This window comes from Schistocerca gregaria, chromosome 8 (genome assembly GCF_023897955.1).
Source record: "Schistocerca gregaria isolate iqSchGreg1 chromosome 8, iqSchGreg1.2, whole genome shotgun sequence".
NCBI classification, from domain to species: domain Eukaryota; kingdom Metazoa; phylum Arthropoda; class Insecta; order Orthoptera; family Acrididae; genus Schistocerca; species Schistocerca gregaria.
In genome coordinates this window covers 255001020-255025218 of record NC_064927.1, presented here as the reverse complement: position 1 = coordinate 255025218, position 24199 = coordinate 255001020, and the positions used below count along the sequence as shown (strand labels likewise).

At 40.3% G+C, this 24199-nt stretch overlaps 1 protein-coding gene across 1 annotated transcript in view; it reads right to left on the bottom strand.

The window, feature by feature from the left end:
- The window catches only part of LOC126285431 (cubilin-like), a 1398426-nt gene that overhangs the window by 458761 nt on the left and 915466 nt on the right, over positions 1-24199 (bottom strand). Inside the window, exons 42-43 of the mRNA XM_049984811.1 lie at positions 14052-14260; positions 8184-8315 (exon numbers count right to left, since the gene is read on the bottom strand). Of these exons, the coding sequence (XP_049840768.1) occupies positions 8184-8315; positions 14052-14260 (341 nt within the window). The remainder of the gene's footprint in view (positions 1-8183; positions 8316-14051; positions 14261-24199) is intronic.

Below are 24199 nucleotides of genomic sequence, written 5' to 3'. Positions count from 1 at the left end.
AACAGTTGACAGATGGTGTAAATTGAAGCCATGAGGCTCGTGTCAGCCTAGATACAGACAATTGTATACATCATTGATGTTGGAGGCAGAAGTTTTGAGTCAGCATGTGCAACCAGTATTGCAGAATCACACTGAAAGCCAGTGGAGCCTCTGGTATTGATCCCCACACCCACAGCTGGCGAGCCTTAGTTCAAGCATGGAGTAACAGCTGTGGTGTGCTGGAATGACTTGTTGCACATGCAGCTGGTACAGTGTATGGATCTCGAGGGAGGTAGTTGGTGAAAGGTAGAGGGAATTGTGGGTTTACCACACTCTCTGTTTATCACTTCCCCCTCCATCTCTCTGTCAATCTATGCCTACACCCTCTGTCTGTTTAGCTCATTCTCCCTCATTGTGTCCATCTTTACCTCCCCTTCTCACTGTCCACCTCTTTCTCGCCACTCACTCTGTCCATCTCCTCCTCTCTCATCTCTCTGACTGTCTCCTTGTTTCACCTCCCTCTGTCCATTCCTCCTGCCCCTCACTCTTTCAGTCTCCTACTCCATCCTTTCTCTGTCCACCTCCTGCTCTCCTCTCTTCTTGTTCGTCCCTTTATTCCCTGTCTCTTTGTCCTTCTCCTCCTCCCTCCCACTCTCTGTTTCCAAATCCTTCTCTCCATCTCCCTCACACACTCTATGGGAGTTACGTGGATCTAATCCATTGTGCTCCTTCCCAAATAGAAGGTGGCATGTGTACCAAGTTTGATTCAAATCAATCCAATTGTTTAGGACAGGTTGTGGAACACACTCATAGAGAGATAGATATAGCTACACTCTGCTCATAAATAAAAGATAATGCTGATACATGGTGAAACAACGCTCTGGTGGGTGGTTTGCAGGTTTATATCACCTTTTGGTACAACCATGTAGTGCATTTGACCTGCAGTCATCACACAGTGGTGCTGACAGCAGTCCACATACACAGAGGTGTGTTGGTGCATGTCTGAGTACAGTGCAGTGAGTAAGTGTGCAGACGTTTTCAGATGTGATAATGGTGACTGTGTGTTGAAATTGACTCAAAGAACACATATTGATGACGTTATGAGGGGTAGAATACTAGGGCAACTGGAGGCTGGTCAAACACAGCAGGTTGTCGCATGGGCCCTCTGTGTGCCACAAAGTGTGATCTCAAGATTATGGCAACGATTCCAGTAGACAGGAAATGTGTCCAGATGCTACAGTATGGGATGTCTACAGTGTACAACACCACAAGAAGACTGATATCTCACCATCAGTGCCTGCAGACGGCCACGGAGTACTGCAGGTAGCCTCGCTCGGGAGCTTACCACAGCCACTGGAACAGTTGTCTCCAGACACACAGTCTACAGAAGACTGAACAGACATGATTTATTTGCCTGGAGATCTGCAAGGTCACAGGAGTGCTCATAAAGCCTGGTGTCAAGAACACAGTACATGGTCATTGGAACAGTGGTCCCAGGTTATGTTCACAGATGAGTCCAGGTATAGTCTGAACAGTGATTCTTGCCGGGTTTTCTACATCTACATGACTACTCTGCAATTCACATTTAAGTGCTTGGCAGAGGGTTCATCGAACCACAATCATACTATCTCTCTACTATTCCACTCCCGAACAGCGAGCGGGAAAAACGAACACCTAAACCTTTCTGTTCGAGCTCTGATTTCTCTTATTTTATTTTGATGATCATTCCTACCTATGTAGGTTGGGCTCAACAAAATATTTTCGCATTCGGAAGAGAAAGTTGGTGACTGAAATTTCGTAAAAAGCTCTCGCCGCGACGAAAAACGTCTATGCTGTAATGACTTCCATCCCAACTCGTGTATCATATCTGCCACACTCTCTCCCCTATAACGCGATAATACAAAACGAGCTGCCCTTCTTTGCACCCTCTCGATGTCCTCCGTCAATCCCACCTGGTAAGGATCCCACACCGCGCAGCAATATTCTAACAGAGGACGAACGAGTGTAGTGTAAGCTGTCTCTTTAGTGCACTTGTTGCATCTTCTAAGTGTCCTGCCAATGAAACACAACCTTTGGCTCGCCTTCCCGACAATATTATCTATGTGGTCCTTCCAACTGAAGTTGTTCGTAATTTTAACACCCAGGTACTTAGTTGAATTGACAGCCTTGAGAATTGTACTATTTATCGAGTAATCGAATTCCAACGGATTTCTTTTCGAACTCATGTGGATCATCTCACACTTTTCGTTATTTAGCGTCAACTGCCATCTGACACACCATACAGCAATCTTTTCTAAATCGCTTTGCAGCTGATACTGGTCTTCGGATAACCTTACTAGACGGTAAATTACAGCATCATCTGTGAACAACCTAAGTGAACTGCTCAGATTGTCACCCAGGTCATTTATATAGATCAGGAACAGTAGAGGTCCCAGGACGCTTCCCTGGGGAACACCTGATATCACTTCAGTTTTACTCGATGATTTGCCGTCTATTACTACGAACTGCGACCTTCCTGTCAGGAAATCACGAATCCAGTCGCACAACTGAGACGATACCCCATAGCTCCGCAGCTTGATTAGAAGTCGCTTGTGAGGAACGGTGTCAAAAGCTTTCCGGAAATCTAGAAATACGGAATCAACTTGAGATCCCCTGTCGATAGCGGCCATTACTTCGTGCGAATAAAGAGGTAGCTGCGTTGCACAAGAGCGATGTTTTCTGAAGCCATGCTGATTACGTGTCAATAGATCGTTCCCTTCGAGGTGATTCATAATGTTTGAATACAGTATATGCTCCAAAACCCTACTGCAAACCGACGTCAATGATATAGGTCTGTAGTTAAATGGATTACTCCTACTACCCTTCTTGAACACTGGTGCGACCTGCGCAATTTTCCAATCTGTAGGTACAGATCTATCGGTGAGCGAGCGGTTGTATATGAGTGCTAAGTAGGGAGCTATAGTATCAGCGTAATCTGGCGTGAACCAGGAACCAGATACCAACCCCTTAATGTCCTTCAAAGGGACCTATATGGATGTCATGGTTTTATGATGTGGAGTGGGATTATGATGGGTGCACATACACCCATGCATGTCTTTGACAGAGGAACTTAACAGGTCAGGTGTGTCGGGACATCATTTTGCACCAGTATGTCTGCATTTTCAGGGGTGCAGTGGGTCTCACCTTCCTCCTGATGGATGATAATGCACAGCCCCACTGAGCTGCCATCATGGAGGAGTACCTTGAAAGAAAAAATATCAGGCAAATGAAGTGGCCTGCCTGTTCTCCAGACCTGAAGCCCATCGCGCACATCTGAGATGTTCTCAATCGACGTATTGCTGCATGTCTTCACACCCCTAGGACACTTCAGAAGCTCTAACAGGCACTGGTGCAAGAATGGGAGGCTATACCCCAGCAACTGCTCGACCACATGATCCAGAGTATTGCAAACCATTGTGCGGCCTTTGTACATGTGCATGGTGATCGTATCCCATATTGATGTCAGGGTACATGTGCAGGAAACGGAAGTTTTGTAACACACGTGTTTTGGGGCTGTTTTCTCAACTTATCACCAATACTGTGGATGGACAGACCTGTGTTGTGTGTGTTTCCCATGTGCCTATGCTATTTGTACCAGTTTTGTGTAGTGTCATGTTGTGTGGCCCTACATTCTGCAATTATCATTAATTTATGAGCATGAGTGTATTTTTCTAATGTACTACCTACATAGCCTACTACATTTGGGTCATACTTATTGCCTCCTCCAGGTGCCTCTTCAAATTGTGTCTCTGTTCCATTTGCCTTCCCATACTTCTCTCACTTCCACTTGTCCCCTCACAAAACTTTTCTCATTCACCTAGCTCCAATCCCCACTCCTACCTGCCTTCTCACACCTTCTTCCTTTTCCACCTGCCCAAAACCCATATCCATCACTCACTTCTGTCCAACATCTCCTTCTCCTCCTCCTTGCACTCTCCCTGAGCATCTTCTCTTCCCACTCTCTCTATGTCCACCTCTCCTCTCTCTCTGACCATCTCCTCCTTCTCCCTCTCTCTGTCTGTCTCCTCCTCCCACTTTCTCTGTCCATCTCATTCTCTCTCTCTATTTCTTTCTCCCTCCCTGTCCATCTCCTACGTCACTTTTACTCCTGGAAGCTACATCATTCTTACTTTTGCAGTACTTTTTTCCAGACAATAAGTGCTACATGTACTTACTCTTTGCCTCTCTCTCCATTCTCACCCTCCCCTTTCTGTCAACCATCTTCTTCCCCTCTCTCAGTCCATCTCTTCCTCTGCTCTCTCTCCATCCATCTTCACTTTCCCCCTTTCTCTCTCCATCACCTCCCCTCTTTGTTTTTCCAGTAGATGCTTTTCTCTCTCCATCCATCTCCAACTCCCACCTGTATCTGTTAATCTCATCCTTCTCTCTCTGTGGCTATCTCCCCCTCCCCCTCTCTCGGTTCATCTTGTTCCCACCCCTCCCTCTGCTCAGCCATGCCCGTCTTCATGTATTCCAGCTGGAATGCATTCTGACACTAAAGCAGAATGCACAAGTCTTGCAGGCAACCAAGATGTTGGACATTAGCAACCCTTTTCATCTTCACCACTGTCTCTGTTGGAGATAGTTGGTTATCACCTCCACAGTACTTACATCAAGATAATAATTGGTACATGTACCAAGTTCAGTGGAAATGCATCCAGTGATTTAGATGGAAATGTGAAACATACACTTAACCACCAATCTCCAAAAACAACAGTTTTAAAAAATGGGAGGTGTGAATCATCATAATTTGTGGTTCATTTTCTGTATAATTTTGAAACTGATGTGAGGCTTTCCCTATGACACCACAAACCTACAAACCAGTTATAAAACACAAATGAAAACACTTCAACTACTAAAAATGATAATTTGGTGCTATTTCCTTTCCAAATATTTTGGAAGATCGTTTTTTCCACCATGTGATATACAAATGTCACTTTTGCAAAGGGAACAAAATGCTATTAATGAACCTTTCCTAGATTCAATAATGCATGGAAACTGTTCCAAATATTGATTCAAGAAAACAAATTTTTTTGCGATAATGGAAAAGAAACCACCAAATCAAAGAACTATAAATATGACGAAAAAGAGGTGTGTGAAATAACAACATACAGAGAAATAAAGTCCTTGAGGGATTCAAGTAACAAAATAACACTTATAAACATTCACTCCAAAGATTTATACTGACTGCTTAAGCACAGTGATAACACACAAACACTTGTCCAAATTTTTAATAAGTTTTCTTATGTCTTGACAACAGCCTTATACATTTCAATTTTCCATCATTTTCAAGGGCTACAAAATACATCACAAAACTGCTATTAGAAGACATGAAAATATTATACATCTTGCTGTCGATAAGAGACATATCACAATGACTAGAATATGGCTGCCTAGCTTACCAGTGTTATGTCAGTCATATAAAATTTTTCATTATATACACTGTATAGCATTAACATTCTTGATCATGAGACAAGTGACTTCTGCTACCAAAAGAAAAACATTCTTCCGAAGTATTAGTTAAAAATAAATAGATAAATAAATCTGTTATCAATGGTTTGTAAAGTAATACCTTTTTGTAAAGCATTGTAAAGTGATTTCCATGATACAATTTAACAATAAAAACTATGGCTGAAAGCAGAAACAAATTTCAGCATGTATCACATAGTGCCTAGTGGTTTAGTCCACTTGGCTTCCAAAAATACCACTTGTCTCATGATTCATTATGTTGACATGATACAATGAATCTAATGAAAATTTGTACATGACTGACATAACCACTGGTAAGCCAGGAAGCCACATTCTGGTCATTGTAAAATGTCTCTTATCAATGATGAATGTATAATATTTTCATATCTCCTGGTAACAGATTTGTGTTTTATTTTACAGCATTTGAAAGTGATGGGAAGTTGAAAAATGTATGAGTGGTGGAAACATAAAAGTATAGTCAAAACATAAAAAAATAATTATTAAAAGTACATTGAAATGGTCACATCAGCTCACACCATTTTCATGCAAACTGCAACACAGCCAAACAGAGCACAGTACTGAACAAAATGAGTATACAGCCTATAAAATGCATGGGACAGAGGAAACATAATAATTAATATACAGGTCACACCTGACTTCCTGTTTTTATAAGTTTGTTATGGACATCAATTAAAAACAACCAATGAGCAAAAGATTTTCAATCATTTGTCAAAACAACTGAAATGGTGGGTTTTCAAAACAAATCTCCTAATCATGAGAATAGTCAGCTAGAAATCAAGAGAAATAATGAAATAATAAGTGCATGGGAGAAAAAGAGGAAAATTGGGTGTCTCCCACCTACAGTAACAACAATTGCAGGTATTCATGCATACATACAATTATAAAATACGTATTGTTGTTGTTGTGGTCTTCAGTCCTGAGACTGGTTTGATGCAGCTCTCCATGCTACTCTATCCTGTGCAAGCTTCTTCATCTCCCAGTACCTACTGCAACCTACATCCTTCTGAATCTGCTTAGTGTAGTCATCTCTTGGTCTCCCTCTACGGTTTTTACCCCCCCCCCCCCCCCCCCCCACTGCCCTCCAGTACTAAATTGGTGATCCCTTGATGCCTCAGAACATGTCCTACCAACTGATCCCTTCTTCTGGTCAAGTTGTGCCACAAGCTTCTCTTCACCTCAATCCTATTCAATGCTTCCTCATTACTTATGTGATCTACCCATCTAATCTTCAGCATTCTTCTGTAGCACCACATTTTGAAAGCTTCTATTCTCTTCTTGTCCAATCTATTTACCGTCCATGTTTCACTTCCATACATGGCTACACTCCATACAAATACTTTCAGAAATGACTTCCTGAGACTTAAATCTATACTCGATGTTAACAAATTTCTCTTCTTCAGAAACACTTTCCTTGCCATTGCCAGTCTACGTTTTATATCCTCTCTACTTTGACCATCATCAGTTATTTTTCTCCCCAAATAGCAAAACTCCTTTACTACTTTAAGTGTCTCATTTCCTAGTCTAATTCCCTCAGCTTCACTCGACTTAATTCGACTACATTTCATTATCCTCGTTTTGCTTTTGTTGATGTTCATCTTATATCCTCCTTTCAAGATGCTATCCATTCCGTTCAACTGCTCTTCCAAGTCCTTTGCTGTCTCTGACAGAATTACAATGTCATCGGCAAACCTCAAAGTTTTTATTTCTTCTCCATGGATTTTAATATCTACTCCAAATTTTTCTTTTGTTTCCTTCACTGCTTGCTCAATATACAGATTGAATAACATTGGGGAGAGACTACAACCCTGTCTCACTCCCTTCCCAACCACTGCTTCCCTTTCATGTCCCTCGACTCTTGTAACTGCCATCTGGTTTCTGTACAAATTGTAAATAGCCTTTTGCTCTGTATTTTACTCCTGTCACCTTCAGAATTTGAAAGAGAGTATTCCAGTCAACATTGTCAAAAGCTTTCTCTAAGTCTACAAATGCTAGAAATGTAGGTTTGCCCTTCCTTAATCTAGCTTCGAAGATAAGTCGTAGGGTCAGTATTGCCTCACATGTTCCAACATTTCTACGGAATCCTAACTGATCTTCCCCGAGGTCAGCTTCTACTAGTTTTTCCATTCGTCTGTAAAGAATTCGCAGCTGTGACTTATTAAATACATAACAAATAAGAAATAGAGTCTCCATGGTATGTGCACAATAAGTAAAATGTCATTGTTTGCAATCCTCCCCTGTGTTGCAATGTTAATGGCAACAGTGTACAACTTTACGAGAAGGAGAAATAATTTATACAATTTTCTACTCAATCTTCATGACTGAATGGTACACAAAGTAGTAAGGTGTTCATTTATAGAAATCTTTGTTCACTTATCCAGAGCCTTGAGGAATCTAATATAAGTAACTTGAAGTACAAACATAAATAATATCTGTCTGACAACTTCTTCTACTTCACAGAACTATTTCTGGATGGGGAAAGACACTGTGTAAAATGGTCAGCACGTTGTCATATTATTCATTAAGAAAGTATATTATAACTCTGAAATGATTTGTTCCACAAAATATTGAATGATCACAATTATGGTCCAGAGAGGGTTCAAAAACTAACGATCTAATATAAGTAGCTCAGAGCAAGGCTTAAATTGTTAAAAGAGGAAATAGTCATGCCAACTAACCTCTGAATGCCGATGCCCCACGAATTTGACAAATAATTTGTTGCCTGTTGTTTGCAACTGACCATTTGGTTTTTGCCCACAATATTTGCCACTTCCCAATAGTGGTGAATCATCAGAATCACCATTTTTCAACTGTAAAACATATTATTTGAGATCAAGATGGGCTACATCTAAACATGTTAGGCTTTGCTACTTTTGTCAATCTGTACAGCAATATTTGTAAGATCATACATAATAAGGGATACTAGAAAAAATGGACAGGTGCTTAAAAATTAATAACATACACAGAATACATACAGCCTGTCAATGTAGACACCCTTAATAGCAAAAAACAATTAAAATACTTTTCTAATGCACAGGAACATAAGTAGCTTAAGATCAAGCTATCAAAATGGCAGGGAAACAAACATTAATGCCTTTCAAAGCATTCTAGCACAAAGGTCAAATTTCAAAGCTGTTTGCTTGAGTGAAGACTGTCTTACATATTACAATATCAAACTATTAAATAATCTTGGAAATTTACAAGTTACCTGTTACTTTTGTAGTAGTAATGTAAAACATGGAGCATTCTACATACTTGCGGAAAGATCGGTGGCATACATAGCAAGACATAGTTCTGGTCAATTTAATGAATAATGTATATTTGAATGCTACTTTGTAGTGTAATGAAAAAATATTGTTGTTTTATCTGTTCACAGAATTCCAGAAATACTCAACCTATTTTCATCACAATATTAATGAGTATTGTACAAACTTAAGAAACTAAATAGGAGTAATAATAGCTGCTGATTGCAACATAGATTTATAACAAAAATGGATATTCCTGGCTGTAAAATACATAAAATAACAGTTAACACTACCTTTTGAGCTTCCACTCTTTTCCTAGTAGGAGTACACAGACACAAAACATGCGTGCTCATGGTACTAGTGAGATTGATTTAGAATATTGATTATCAAAAGTAGTTTTCTGGATACATGATGGTAGAGAAGGGGTAGGTAAGGATGACTGAATCAAGGAGAGGGCAGCAGGGTAGCTTGAGACAGGTCTTTTGCCAGAAGTTTGAGCTGCTGCACAAGATGAAAGGAGTTCAGGTAGTAGAGCAAGTAAGGGATAGAGCGCGGGAGAGGGGCACAGAGAGAAGGGACGGTAAGGAGAAGGAGATGGTACTGGAGAGGAACACACGGATGGGACATAGTAGGGGAGAGTGATAGAAAGAAGGGGAAGAGGGGTAGAAAAACAGGGAGAGGGGGAGGGAAAGAGAGAGAAAGTACTTGAATGGAGGGTGTGGGAAGTGGTAGGAGAAGGCAGTACACAATCTGTATGGCGAAGGTGTGGAGTGGCCAAAAGAGAGAAGGGAAAAGGTGCAATGAGGAAGTGGGAAACAAGATAGTAGACGTTTCATCCAGAGACTTGCAAGATGTGAGTTAACGAGCATTTTGATCTCATTTAAGTATATGGCCGAAACAGTCTACCTTCACAAATTGTGAAAGGAACCCTGTTGTCCAGGACCGCCACAAAGGGTGCAGATTCACCACGAGATGGGGAAACTCACAGGCATCTATTGTCTATTGAGGTCTAAGCACTGTAGTGTGCGAGTGAGACAGATGAGAACCTACATCATAGGGAAACCCAGTAGAAGGCTTTTGTGGCCAAGGAGACATAGCAGTGTTAAATATGGTGGATGTAAGATTGGCCATAAAGGAAAACATTTATGAAAACTATTTAATTCTGCAGAAGTGCTGGGAATTAAGCTACAATAATTTTAATCTGCTGTCGTCCATAAATTTTCATGGTAATCCCAATAAAACTTGAATATTCATCATATCTATAATAGTTTAGAATTTATTGTTAACGGAAATTAACAAGTTCTGTAAAATCTGAACACTTTTGTCAAACTTAATGATTGACAATTCATATAGAAGTGCATCATTAAAATGAAAAATGTTGTAAATATCAACTTTGTGACTTTATTTAGTTAGAAGATATATCAAATTTAAATTGTCAGTATTTTCAGTTAATGCTCAGATCATCATTTCCTACACACAAAACACATTGAATGATGGCAGCTTGACACCTTATTGAATTATTAGGTAATAGAATATTTCTTGTAAAGTTTATTGCATAATAGTCTTTATTTATTTATCAAAAAGCACACTGGTGCAAGGCTACTGGTTGTGACGTTAAGAAGGAAATTGTATTGGCTTTATGTAAAAGAATTTAACATTTATTATGTATGGATATTATTGCTACTTTATTTAGAAGGTGAAAGTGATCAAGTTTTGATTATTTAAATATGTTAAAATATAAAGCAATGTAAAATAAGCTATAGCCAATCAGATGGATGACTTCAGGAAAGGGAACTATACTAGTCAGTTGAGCGTAGATATTTGGCACATGGAAAACATGGTCGGAGATGGGCAGAGGGCAGTTCTGGCCTAGACACCAGAGAGTACAGTTCGGCTGGAGACACCAAAGGGTACAGTTTGGATTGAGACGTGAAAGTGGACAGTTGGTCTTTAGGCAGCTAGGAAGTGAAATGACTTAGAAAATTTAGCGTTGTGTAGTATTGCGGGACTTCGTCTCTGAGCAGTGAGCAGCCACGAACCTGGAGAGAACGCTATCTTTACATGTAAATATTGAGGTGGAGAATTGTAATTTGCAATGAGATTGTGAATGATCAAACTGTGTCACATGGATACGTGCTCGAGTGTAACAGTAATCCTACTTACGACCATTCGCCGTTATTTTGCTTTCTCAATAAATATTATTCTGACCAAATCGCAACTGTGTGGCCTACATAATTTATGGGTCATTAATTTAGTTCCCGATATTATTATTACTGATATTATATAATATTAACTTTGTATTTTGCAAACTTGCCATCAGCTAGGCAATTTAACCAAAGGGTCTCAAGTGTCTAATTTAGTGTGTGTAATGTGACACATGCGGTTCAACCCCTAGACAAGTTTAAGCCAAGACATTTTGATAAAGCGGAACTGCATGTGAACCCGAACATCACAAGGATGTTAGCTTGCAGAAAGTGCAGCATATACTGGGGAGACTATTCCTACCTCGTAAAGGTCAGAGGGACTTGTGCTGAAAGGCAGAATCAAATGGCTCTGAGCACTATGGGACTTAACATCTATGGCCATCAGTCCCCTAGAACTTAGAACTACTTAAACCTAACTAACCTAAGGACATCACATAACACCCAGCCATCACGAGGCACAGAAAATCCCTGACCCCGCCGGGAATTGAACCCGGGAACCCGGGAGTGGGAAGCGAGAATGCTACCGCACGACCGCGAGATGCGGGCAAAGGCAAAATCCAAATGGCCTGTATTGTGAAGCAGTTGCGGAAGTATGAGCTGGATAGTCTGTCAATAAAGGTTATGGTTCAGTTATTAATATATTTTGCAACTCCCGCTTTCCATTGCAAATGCGGGGTCCCCAGATGATGAAGCTGTATGCCGTGGGATGTGTGACAGCTGCTAGAGTGAAGGTACTGTCGGTGATTGGTGCACTTGGTATGAATGGATGCATTTATGGAGCCATATAAGATGTGAAGATCAACATCTAGGGAGGTGGCTCATTGAGCTGAGGAATAGATGAAGCTAATTTGGTATTGTACTTGAAGGCAGTGTAAAGCCAGTTGATGTTGCTTGAATATTTTTGTTGACTGAATGAATGGATGTGCTGCTACTCTCCACTCAGGCTGTGAGTAGCAGGGTGCTAAAATCAAATTTTGGATCCTATGGAGGCACAGACTGTGATGTCCATTCTGTAGAATTGGTGAACATATTCACCCTCCGGCCCACTGATGAAGTACCTTCAGACAGAGACCCTTTGGGTGGGTGGGGGAGGGGAATGTAATTTCTCTTTAAGGACTATATTCTTCTCTTCTTATATTCTAACATTCCTAGTATTCCCTTCCTTTTCCTTCTTCTTCACCCAGAGTATCATGTCTATCCTCCATCTTTCAGATTCAATACTTCCCTTTGTAGGAAACCTTCCCTATCTGTATATTAAAGCTTGTTCTCACAAGAGTGACAGAGAGGAAACACACACACACATAAGTAGTTTCCAAATGTATTTAAACAATATAAAATGGATAACAGAATTAATACATCTGCTCTACATCTACATCTATATTCTGTGAGGTGCATGGGTGAGGGTATGTCCAACTGTACCAGTTATGATGGTTTCTTCCTGTTCAATTCACATAAGTAGTGCGGGGAGAATGAATGTTTCAATGCATCAGTACATGCCATAATTATTGTCATCTTATCCTCATGATCCCTATGTTAATGATATACAGGGGATAGTAATGTATTCCTAAAGTCATCTGGAGCCAATTCTTAAATCTTTGTTAGTCGACTTTCTCAGGATGATTTATGTCTACCTTCAAAACTCTTCCAGTTCAGTTCTTTCAGTATCTCTCTGACACTAGCCCATGGATTAAGCAAAATTGTCCTTTCTAGACAACATTTTGCATGCCACAGCAGTTTTTTGTCGTCTATAAAAGGCTTCTTCTAGTGTGAAAAGCTGCTTGCTACATTCATAACTAGAAAAATATGCAGTTAAAGACATTGCATAAGAATGGTTTAGGTATTATCTGACCAGTCGAAGACAAAGAGTTCCTCAAATTCAGGAAATTATGGTTCAGAATGGAAAACCATATCACAATGAGTCCTGCAATGTAAAATCCAAGGTCTCATTCTGTTTCTGTTTTACGTACACAATCTACTGATTAATAGTGACTGTCATTGAGTTTCATTCACAGATGACATATCTGTGATACTGAAACTAACATTACTGAGCAAATTTCTCAAATTGGTGTAAATATGAAGAATTAGATAACTGATTTAATCTACATAATATGGAGAAAAACCAGATAATGCAATATAAAACAAAACAAGCAAAATTAAATTACATCCAAATCCATCACAAAAACCTGGATTTGCAGGAAGCTAGATGTGTGAAAGTCCAAGAAAAGCAGTTGAATAAAAACTTGTAATTGGCGTCACATGCACAGTACATCGTAAATAAGTTAAATAGTATGGTATTTGTAATGACAATATTATACAATGCAACTAGTATGAATATAAGGAACATAGAATATTACAGCTGCTTTGAATTAGTAATCTACATTATGTTGCACAGGTTCTAGTTGCTGGGCAGAATCAGTAATAATGTGTGGAATTATATACTGCAGGAGCTCGGAGAAAAGTACTCCCAAAAATACGTACAATGTAAAGTGAAAAATATTATGTTGTCCACTTCAAAAAACTTCAGATATACAGTATAATTGCATACAATATAATTTACTGAACATCTATGAACTGACTCTCTCTGTTCACAGCAAGCATGATTTATTTGAAACAAATCAATTTCAACATCATTACAACACTAAGAATCAAAACAATTTTATGCTGCCTACCCACCATTTAAAGTTATCAGCTCAAAGTACACAGTACATGGGTATGAACATTTACAACAAAGTAAAATGAAAAGATTTGTTGATTGTTAATTTTGAAGCACTAAAAAACTTACATGACAAACTGGTGCAGAAATGTTATTATTCACCTGAAGAATTTATATTGGATGATTTGAAAATTTAAGCAGGACAGAGTAGGAGAGAATGAATACTTGAACTTAAAAGTTTTTAGTTAAAAAAATAAAAAAAAACATTATGTATCCAGTAAAGAGTATTATATTAATGATACTTTAAGAAACACTATAAATTAATTTTTGTGCAATCACACAACCTCAGTGTCAATTATATTTCCAATAAATTTCATGAGCAATATTTCATATTTCCAAAAATCTGTGTTACCTGAAACCTTGAAAGACCATGAGCATACAAACCATTAGAAATTCATTTTGGTCACAGCCAGCTCCGTGAAGACCAGCAGGTACATCAAAACGTTCAAAAGTGACAGATATGTTCCTGCCTGCTGGTACTTTCACCTTCCACTGGCATACAACATTATTTTTCCAAACGTCATCCATAAGAGTTGGAACTTGTGGACTGTATTCCAGAATTCCAGAGGGCAATTCCAAAGAACCTCCACAGTCTGTAAATGGATAAAAGAAGTACTGAAACATATAATATAATTTAACCACAAAGACAGACATTTTAATATTTATTTCAACACATAAAAAATTAGAATTCAATAACGTTTATGAAATTTTATATTCATTTCATATGCAGCTCTCTATACTACTCTATCCTGTGCAAGCTTCTTCATCTCCCAGTACCCACTTCAACCTACATTCTTTTGAATCTGTTTAGTGTATTCATCTCTTAGTCTTCCTCTACAATTTTTACACTCCACATTGTCCTGCAATACTAAATTGGTGATCCCTTGATGCCTCAGACCATGTCCTACCAACCGATCCCTTCATCTAGTCAAGTTGAACCACAAATTTCGCTTTTCCCCAATACTATTCAATACCTCATCATTACTTATGTGATCTAACCATCTAATCTTCAGCATTCTTCTGTACCACCACATTTCGAAAGCTTCTATTCTCATCTTGTCCAAACTATGTATCATCCATGTTTCACTTCCATACATGGTTACACTGCATAAAAATACTTTCAGGAACGACTTCCTGACATTTAAATCTATATTTGATGATGACAAATTTCTCTTCTTCAGAAACGCTTTCCTTGTTATTGCCAGTCAACATACATTTTATATCCCCTCTACTTTAACCATAATCAGTTATTCTGCTCCCCAAATTGCAAAACTTATTTACTACTTTAAGTGTCTCATTACCTAATGTAATGACTTAATTTGACTAATTATCCTCATTTTGCTTTTGCTTGTGCTCATCTTATATCCTCCCATCAAGACACTGTCCATCCTATTCAAGTGCTCTTCCAGGGCCTTTGCTGTCTCTGACAGAATTACAATTTCTTCTCCATGGATTTTAATTCCTACTCCAAATTATTCTTTTGTTCCCTTTACTGCTTGCTCACTATACATACTGAATAACATCAGGAATAGGCTACAGCTCTGTCGCACTCCCTTTCCAACCACTGCTTCACTTTCATGCCCCTCGACACTTATAACTGCCATCTGGTTTCTGTACAAATTGTAAATAGCCTTTTGCTCCCTTATTTTACCCCTGCCACCTTCAGTATTTGAAAGAGAGTATTCCAGTCAACATTTTCAAAAGCTTTCTCTAAGTCTGCAATTGCAAGAAATGTAGGTTTGCCTTTCTTCAATCTATCTTCTAAGATAAGTCGTAGGGTCTGTATTGCCTCATGTGTTCCAACATTTCCACAGAATCCAAACTGTTCTTCCCCAAGGTGGGCTTCTACCAGTTTTTCCATTTGTCTGTAAAGAATTCATGTGAGTATTTTGCAGCTGTGACTTATTAAGCTGATAGTGTGATAATTTTCACATCTGTCAACATATGCTTTCTTTGGGACTGGAATTATATTCTTCTTGAAGTCTGACTCATACATCTTGCTCACAATATGGTATAGTTTTGTCAGGGCTGGCTGTCCCAAGGCTGTCAGTAGTTCTAATGCAAAGTTGTCTACTTCCGTGGCCTTGTATCGACTTAGGTCTTTCAGTGCTCTGTCAAACTCTTCACGCAGCATCATGTCTCCCATTTCATATTCTTCTACATCCACTTCCATTACCATAATATTTTCCTCAAGTAAATCACCCTTGTATAGACCCTCTATATACTCCTTCCACCTTTCTGCTTTCCCTTCTTTGCTTAGAACTAGGTTTCCATCTGAGCTCTTGATATTCATAAAAGTGGTTCCCTTTTCTACAAACGTCTCTTTAATTTTCCTGTGGGCAGTATCTATCTTACCCTAGTGAGATATACCTCTACATCCTTACATTTGTCCTCTGGCCATCCCTGCTTAGCCATTCTTCACTTCCTGTCGATCCCATTTTTGACACGTTTTTATTCCTTTTTACCTGCTTCAATTACTGAATTTTTATATTTTCTCCTTTCATCAATTAAATTCAATATATCTTCTGTTACCCAAGGATTTCTACTGGCCCTCATCTTTTTACCTACTTGATCCTCTGCTGCCTTCGCTATTTCATTCCTCAAAGCTACCCATTGTTCTTCTGCTGTATTTTTTTTCCCTGTTCCTGTCAATCATTCCCTAATGTCCTCCCTGAAACTCTCCACAACCTCTGGTTCTTTCAGTTTACCCATGTACCATCTTCTTAAATTCCCAACTTTTTGCAGTTTCTTTAGTTTTAATCTACAGCTTATAACCAATAGATTGTGGTCAGGGTCCACATCTGCCCCTGGAAATGTCGTACCGTTATATAATCTACCTGAAACCTTCCAGTATCTTCAGGCCTTTTCCATTATACAACTTTCTTTCATAATTCTTGAACCAAGTGATAGTTATGATTAAGTTATGCTTGGTGCAAAATTCTATCAGGCGGCATCCTCTTTCATTTCTTTCCCCCTGTTCCATATTCACCTACTATGTTCCATTTTCTTCCTTTTCCTACTATCAAATTCCAGTCACCCATGACTATTAAATTTTTGTATCTCTTCACTAATTTCTTTTATCTCATCATACATTTCATCAATCTATTCATCATCTGTGGAGCTAGTTGGCATTGATACTTGTACTCCTGTGGTGTATCTACCTTGGCCACAATAATGTGTTCACTATGCTGTTTGTAGTAGCTTATCTGTACTCCTATTTTTTTTATTCATTATTAAACCTACTTCTGCATTACACGAATTTGATTTCGTTTTTATAACCCATATTCACCTGACCAGAAGTCTTGTTCCTCCTGCCACCGAACTTCACTAATTCCCACTATATCTAACTTTAACCTATCCATTTCTCTTTTTAAATTTTCTAACCTACCTGCCCAATTAAGGGATCTGACATTCCATGCTCTGATCCATAAAACGCCATTTTTTTTGCCTCCTGATAACGACGCCCCCCTGAGTAATCCCCGCACAGAGATCTAAATAGGGGACTATTTTACGTCCAGAATATTTGACCCAAGGGGATAGCATCATCATTTAACCATACAGTAAAGCTGCAAGCCCTCCGGAAAAATTATGGCTGTAGTTTCCACTTGCTTTCAGTCATTCGCAGTACTAGCACACCAAGCCCGTTTTGGTTAGTGTTACAGGGCCAGATCAGTCAATCATCCAGACTGTTGCCCCTGGAACTACTGAATAGGCTGCTGCCCCTCTTCAGGAACCACACATTTATCTGACCTCTCAACAGATACCCCTCCGTTGTGGTTGCACCTACGGAACGGCTATCTGTGTCATTGAAGCATGCAAGCCTCCCCACCAGCGGCAAGGTCCATGGTTCATGGAGGGACATTTCATACATCAACTGAAATTTTAAAGTATGGTACCTCTATCACAGAGTGTCTGAAGAAACAATATTCTTGATCCACAGGTAAAGAAGTGGGAGGAGGAAAGGAGGAAAAGCCAGCCCAGAAGAAAGGAACAAGCACGGAAAAGAAATGAGACATTTTTTCTGTATTTGGAGGTATCAGTGCTCAATCAGTACTATAATCAGTTGCTGTTATTTACCAGCTGTAAAGTGATTAAGAGGCCAAACTATGAGGACATCAGTTGTTCATTCATGAAACAAGTTATGACAGATGAACTGAAAGAGAAATTAACTAGAGTAAAGGAGAGAATGATAAAGACCAAAACATCAAAGAAGGGAAAAAGCATTTATATTAGAAATGTAGGCAGCTTCCCCCCCCCTCCCCCACCCCCCTCACTCCCAACCCAATGCCCCACCACACCCCCATCACCACTGCCCCAGTCTCCAACTACACCCTCATCACCATCATCTTATGTGGTACACTTAAGAGGAAAAAGAGGAGTTCAAATAAGAACTGTAATGGAAGATCTGATAGTGCAAGCTGATGAAACAAGTGGCTATGAAAATGTACATGGAGGAAATAGCTGGAGAAGCAGAAACAAGAAAGCTTAAAGATCATTGATCTTAAGCAAAATGAATGGATTGAATACTGGAAACTCATTATTGGATAAGAGACAAAGCAACAATGTTAAATGATACAGCAGTTATTGGTCTAAAAAACTGGTAGTTGATAATATGTTAGTAGATGATGAAATGGTAAGAAACGTACCAGAAATCAAAGAAATGCCATAAGATACCTAAGGTAGTGAACATTGGATGTCAGATAAAGATAAAGGAAGAAGAGGAAAGGAGCAGAAAATGAAGGAAGGTGAACAAGAGTATAACAGATAAAAGAAGCAGAACTGAGCAACATTAACAGAAAAAAGTAAAAACAAAATCCCACTAGTTGTGTTGCAAATTGTGGAAGAAGAGTGGGGGAATTTTAAAGAACAAACTTGTAGAAGCAGCAGCAGAGGTGTATGGAAGAGTTGGTAATAGGAGGAGATACAAGCAAAATAAGTATATGTTGACCAAACTGACAGGTACAAGTAATACAGGATGAGCAGTTCAATAAATTATGGTTGCATAATAGTGAGATGAATTATTTACAGAAGACCCAATGATTTATCTTAGAAGATAGGCTATAAAAAGGGCACAATTACATTTTTAGCAACTGTACATTTAGAAAAAGTGTTAACTGAACAATACTGTTTGAAATTCATAAGGTAGCAGAGATAAAATACAGAGAGCTAAAGGTTCTACATAACTAGTACAAAAACTAGACTCCAGTTGTAAAAGACTAAGGATATGAAAAGAAGGAGTATTTGAGAAGGGAGTAAAACAGGGTTGTAGCTACCCTCAATGTTATTCACTCTGTAGATTGAAGAAGTCTTAATATAAATCTTGTTGTGTGTATTTGCTTCAATTCTCATAATGAATTAGCAACTTTTAGCCCTACAGATTAAAACACAATCAGCAGCTTCATTTAAAGTTATTTGTTCACTGCCTTGTAATACATTGCACCAGAAAAAATGCAGCCCCAGTGTGAATGCTGTTCTTGAACACAGGATGAGTTGGTTGTAAGCAGCTGGAAATCACCCTGACTACTGTCAAATGACTGGCAGCTGTTGCAAACCGGTGTGTTGGAAGAGCTCCCATCAGTGGTGTACCTGTGATATTGGTGTCAGAGGTACCTCAACTATTATCCTCTCCTGTGGATTGTGCCTCCTCTCCAGAAAGTACAGGATCTGTAATTACTCATCCATTTGACTGTGAGTGGCTTATCAACAACAGATCTATGCATCCTGTACAGATGGACAGAGACCAGAGAGGACTTAGGGGGTTGTACCAATCCCACTAACCAAAAAGTTTGAGGTGCTTTCTGTCACTGAAACTGAGCCAGTGGGACTCACTTCACTTGTTTTTGTGAAACCGGTTTTGTCCAGTGTCAAGAGAAGGCAAATGCAAAATCATCAGCAGTTGAAGCGTAATGCAAATGATGGGACCCCTTAGGGAAATGGCTAAGAAGGGGCAGGAAAGGACACCAGGGGCACTCAGTGTGTATGCCTGGGGGCCTCATTAAACCTGTTGAAGAGGTTATTTCAACAGCCACTGAGAGAACTTAACAATATATTTCACAATATATATAAATGACCTAGTAGATAGTGTTGGAAGTTCCATGCGGCTTTTCAGGGATGATGCTGTAGTATACAGAGAAGTTGCAGCATTAGAAAATTGTAGCGAAATGCAGGAAGATCTGCAGCAGATAGGCACTTGGTGCAGGGAGTGGCAACTGACCCTTAATATAGACAAATGTAATGTATTGTGAATACATAGAATGAAGGATCCTTTTTTGTATGATTATATGATAGCGGAACAAACACTGGTAGCAGTTACTTCTCTAAAATATCTGGGAGTATCCATACAGAACGATTTGAAGTGGAATGGTCATTTAAAATTAATTGTTGGTAAGGCGGGTACCAGGTTGAGATTCATTGGGAGAGTCCTTAGAAAATGTAGTCCATCAACAAAGGAGGTGGCTTAAAAAACACTCGTTCGACCTATACTTGAGTATTGCTCATCAGTGTGGGATCCGTGCCAGATCGGGTTGACGGAGGAGATAGAGAAGATCCAAAGAAGAGCAGCGCGTTTTGTCACAGGGTTATTTGGTAACCATGATAGCATTACAGAGATGTTTAGCAAACTCAAGTGGCAGACTCGGCAAGAGAGGCGCTCTGCATCGCGGTGTAGCTTGCTCGCCAGGTTTCGAGAGGGTGCGTTTCTGGATGAGGTATCGAATATATTGCTTCCCCCTACTTGTACCTCCCGAGGAGATCATGAATGTACAATTAGAGAGATTAGAGCATGCATGGAGGCTTTAAGACAGTCGTTCTTCCCGCAAATCATACACGACTGGAACAGTAAAGGGAGGTAATGACAGTGGCACGTAAAGTGCCCTCCGCCATACACCGTTGGGTGGCTTGCGGAGTATAAATGTAGATTTAGATGTAGATGTAGTTGAACAGGATGCAACCAATTGCAGATTGTAGTGCATGTTGGAAGAAATGATGCCTATTCTTCTGGATGCAAGATCGTACTTGGATCATTCCAGTGACTGGCAGAAAAGGTCGAAAAGACCAGCTTCGCACATGGAGTTTCAATTAAGCTCGCAATTTGTAACATTGTCCCCTTTTATTTATTTATCTCTTGTTCCAGTGATCCATGTTGTGACACTATCACAGGATATGGAACGTGTGGATTTTGCAAGCTTTTGGCCATAATTTATGGTAATACATAAAACAAAACAAAAACAGTAAACAGTAACTTAGGTCCCACTACAAAAAATACATTTTAAAGACAGATAAAGATTACAAAATAATAAGTGTTACAGAGAAATAATTATTGCAAAATATGTTAACAATAAAAATATTTGGTACTACAAATACAAATTTGGGCAAATATTTGTAATTTACAATACAAGAAATGTTAAATACTGTAGTTCAGGAACTCTTCTACTGTATAAAATGATCCTTGCAATAGGAACTGCCTTAAGGTTTTTTTAAGCAAGAGATCATCATCTACCGAACAGTTAATTCTTGAAACGAGGGCATTAAAAATCTTATACCTACTGAAATGGACTCCTTTCTGCACCATACTTAGATTTGGGTGTTTATAGTGGATATCATGTTTCCTTCTAGTATTGTGAATGTGATATGCACTATTCAGCTTAAAGACGGATTTTTCTTTCCTTATGAAGCACATCAAAGGGAATATATATTGCACAGTGGATGTAAGTATTTCAAGCTTCTTAAGAAGTTTCCTGCATGTTCCTTATGGCTCTTTTTTGTACACACAGTACTGTTTTTAGCCAGTGGCTGATTTCCCCAAAATATAATTCCAAATGCCATAATTGTGTTATAATTTCAAGTTGAACAAATATATTTCAAGGAAGATGCAATACATGAAAGTCACAGATCAAGTAAACAGAGTAAGACATATGTACACTTTAGCAGTTTTACCCCCTTTAAAGTTTTTGCACAGGTCTTGATGGAGGCCGCCTGTAGATTGGTAACGTCCTTAGGTGTTGTTTGACTGGCCATGAAGTCTGGAGGAGGAGGCTTCCCGTATGGACAGAAGTGTCCCCGATGATAATGGGTCGAGATGACAGGAGAATGGGGGTTGAATCTGCTGGGGCCCCGTGCACCAATCTGCCCGTTGCAGCAAGTCCGGTTGTTATAACTGGAGACATGGGCTATGTGTCCGCGTCCGTAGGAGAAGGAGGCAAGCAGAGTTGCTCTGACAGATGATGGTCATCTGGTTCCTGCATGGGAAAGTCTCCTGGTGGCGTCAGTTCTTGTGCTGGCACCGGTATTATGGTGAGAGGACTGCGTTGTGAGTAATGAGAGATTCCGGTATCCCGAGCATCAGGTAAAGCCAAAGGTGGTGTAGCGGCATCCAGAACAGGTATTGCTGGCACACAAAGCTGAAGCTGCTCCAAATGATGCACTGCAACACCCGTGTCCATCTGGATTTCATACAGGTGTTGGCCACGGTGACGTAAAATACGGCCAGGACTCCATTTTGGCTGCCTGCCATATCCCCTTACCCATACAAGGTGGTCGGCGGTGAACCGACCAAGCGAAGGCACCATTGGCCATGAGGTGGAAGGCCACAGAAGATGAAGTAGTGTGTGGGGCTGTCAGCCATGTAAGAGCTTAGCCGGGCTGTCGTCGCCCATGGGGGTGAAACAGTAATAAGCCAGAAATTGGAGGAGTGCATCATCAGCAGCGGAAGAAGTCAGGAGTTTCCTCATCTGAGCCTTAAATGTGCAGACCAGTCTTTCAACCTCACCGTTTGACTGTGGATGGAACGGAGGGGCCGTGACATGCATGACGCCATGACGGGCACAAAAATCTGCAAAATCGAAAGAGGCAAATTGCGGACCATTATCAGTGACAAGAGTAGAGGGAAAGCCTTCCAAAGAGAAAATGTGAGCTATTGCATTGGTGGTTGCCATGGTGATAGGCGACATGCAATGGACAATGAATGAGAAGCCAATAAGTGCCTAAAAAGGCCCCCATGAAGTCAGCATGAATACGCTCCCAGGGCTTCTCAGTCGAAGGCCACGGTGACAAAGATGACTTTGGGACAGTGGCCTGTAATGCACAAGGGCCGCAAGCAGTGACCATGTGTGCGATTTCAGAGTCGATGCCGGGTCAGTACACGACAGTGCGCCAGAGACTTTGTGCGAAAGACACCCCAGTGCCCTTGGTGAAGGAGGTGCAAGATCGAAGCATGCAAAGACGCAGGTACCACAACACGAGGTGAAGCATTTTAGGTGGGAAGGAGGATAACACCATCCCTGGCCATAAGGCATTAACGCAAAGCATAGTAGCTCCGTAACGGATCAGAAGTCTTAGGGGACGGCCAATCTGGCCAACCCTTCTGAATACAGTGTAAAACCCGTGAGAGGGTAGTGTCAGAACCCGTAGCAGCTGCCAGCCAGTCCCCAGTGGTGGGGAACCCATCCACAACCCGCTGCTTGGCAACATCCAGGTGGAAACACAAAAGTTCGTCCCTATCAAATGCCAGATCAGGACCCATGGGAAGGTGAGACAGTGCATCAGCATTTGCATGTTGAGCCAAAGGCCAGAAATGAATCTCATAATTGAAACGAGACAAGTAAAGAGTCCAATGTCGGAAGAAGTGTGCAGCCTTGTCAGGAAGTAACGTTGATGGATGAAACAAGGAGACAAGTGGTTTGTGATCCATAGAGAAAAACACCAAACTTATGAAGAGCATAAATAATGGCCAAAGCTTCTTTTTCAACTTGAGAATAATTTTGTTGGACATCCGTGAGCATTTTGGAGGCATAAGCAATGGGTTGTTCAGAATCTTCAGAAAAACGATGCGCAAGGACTGCACCGACCCCGTACTGAGTGGCATCCGTGGCAAGAACAAGATGTTGGCCAGGTTGATAAGTAGCCAGGCATAGAGCCTCTTTCAGCATAGTCTTCAATTTCTGAATAGCCGCATCACATGATGCAGACCAGTGAAAAGGCACGCAGACCAGTGAAAGGGCACGTTTTTATGCAACAGACGATGCAATGGCTGAGCCACCAAAGCAACAGATGGTAAAAACTTATGATAGAATGCTATTTTCCCCAAGAAGGCCTGCAGTTCCTTAAAAAATGTAGGGCAAGGAAGGGCATCGATTGCAGCGACAGTTTGCTGAAGTGGACGAATACCACCCCAAGAAAGTTGAAACCCCAAGTACATGATAGATGCCTGAAAAAATTTTGATTTCTGAAGATGTTCGTCAGTGGTAGAGCCAGTGACAACAATGTCGGCCTGGTAATTTATACACCCAGGGACAGTGAGCAATAATTGTTCCAAACAATCATAGAAAGAGAGCTATGGGCGCTGGCAACCCCGAATGGCAATCGTTGGTATTTATAGAGGCTGAAAGGCGTGTTAAGGACCAGAACCTGCCAGGAATCAGCATCGAGAGGAAGTTGATGATAAGCTTCTGACAGGTCAAGTTTAGAAAAATACTGGCCTACGGCAAGTTTAATGAACAATTCTTCAGGTCGAGTCATAGGGTAAGTGTCGATAA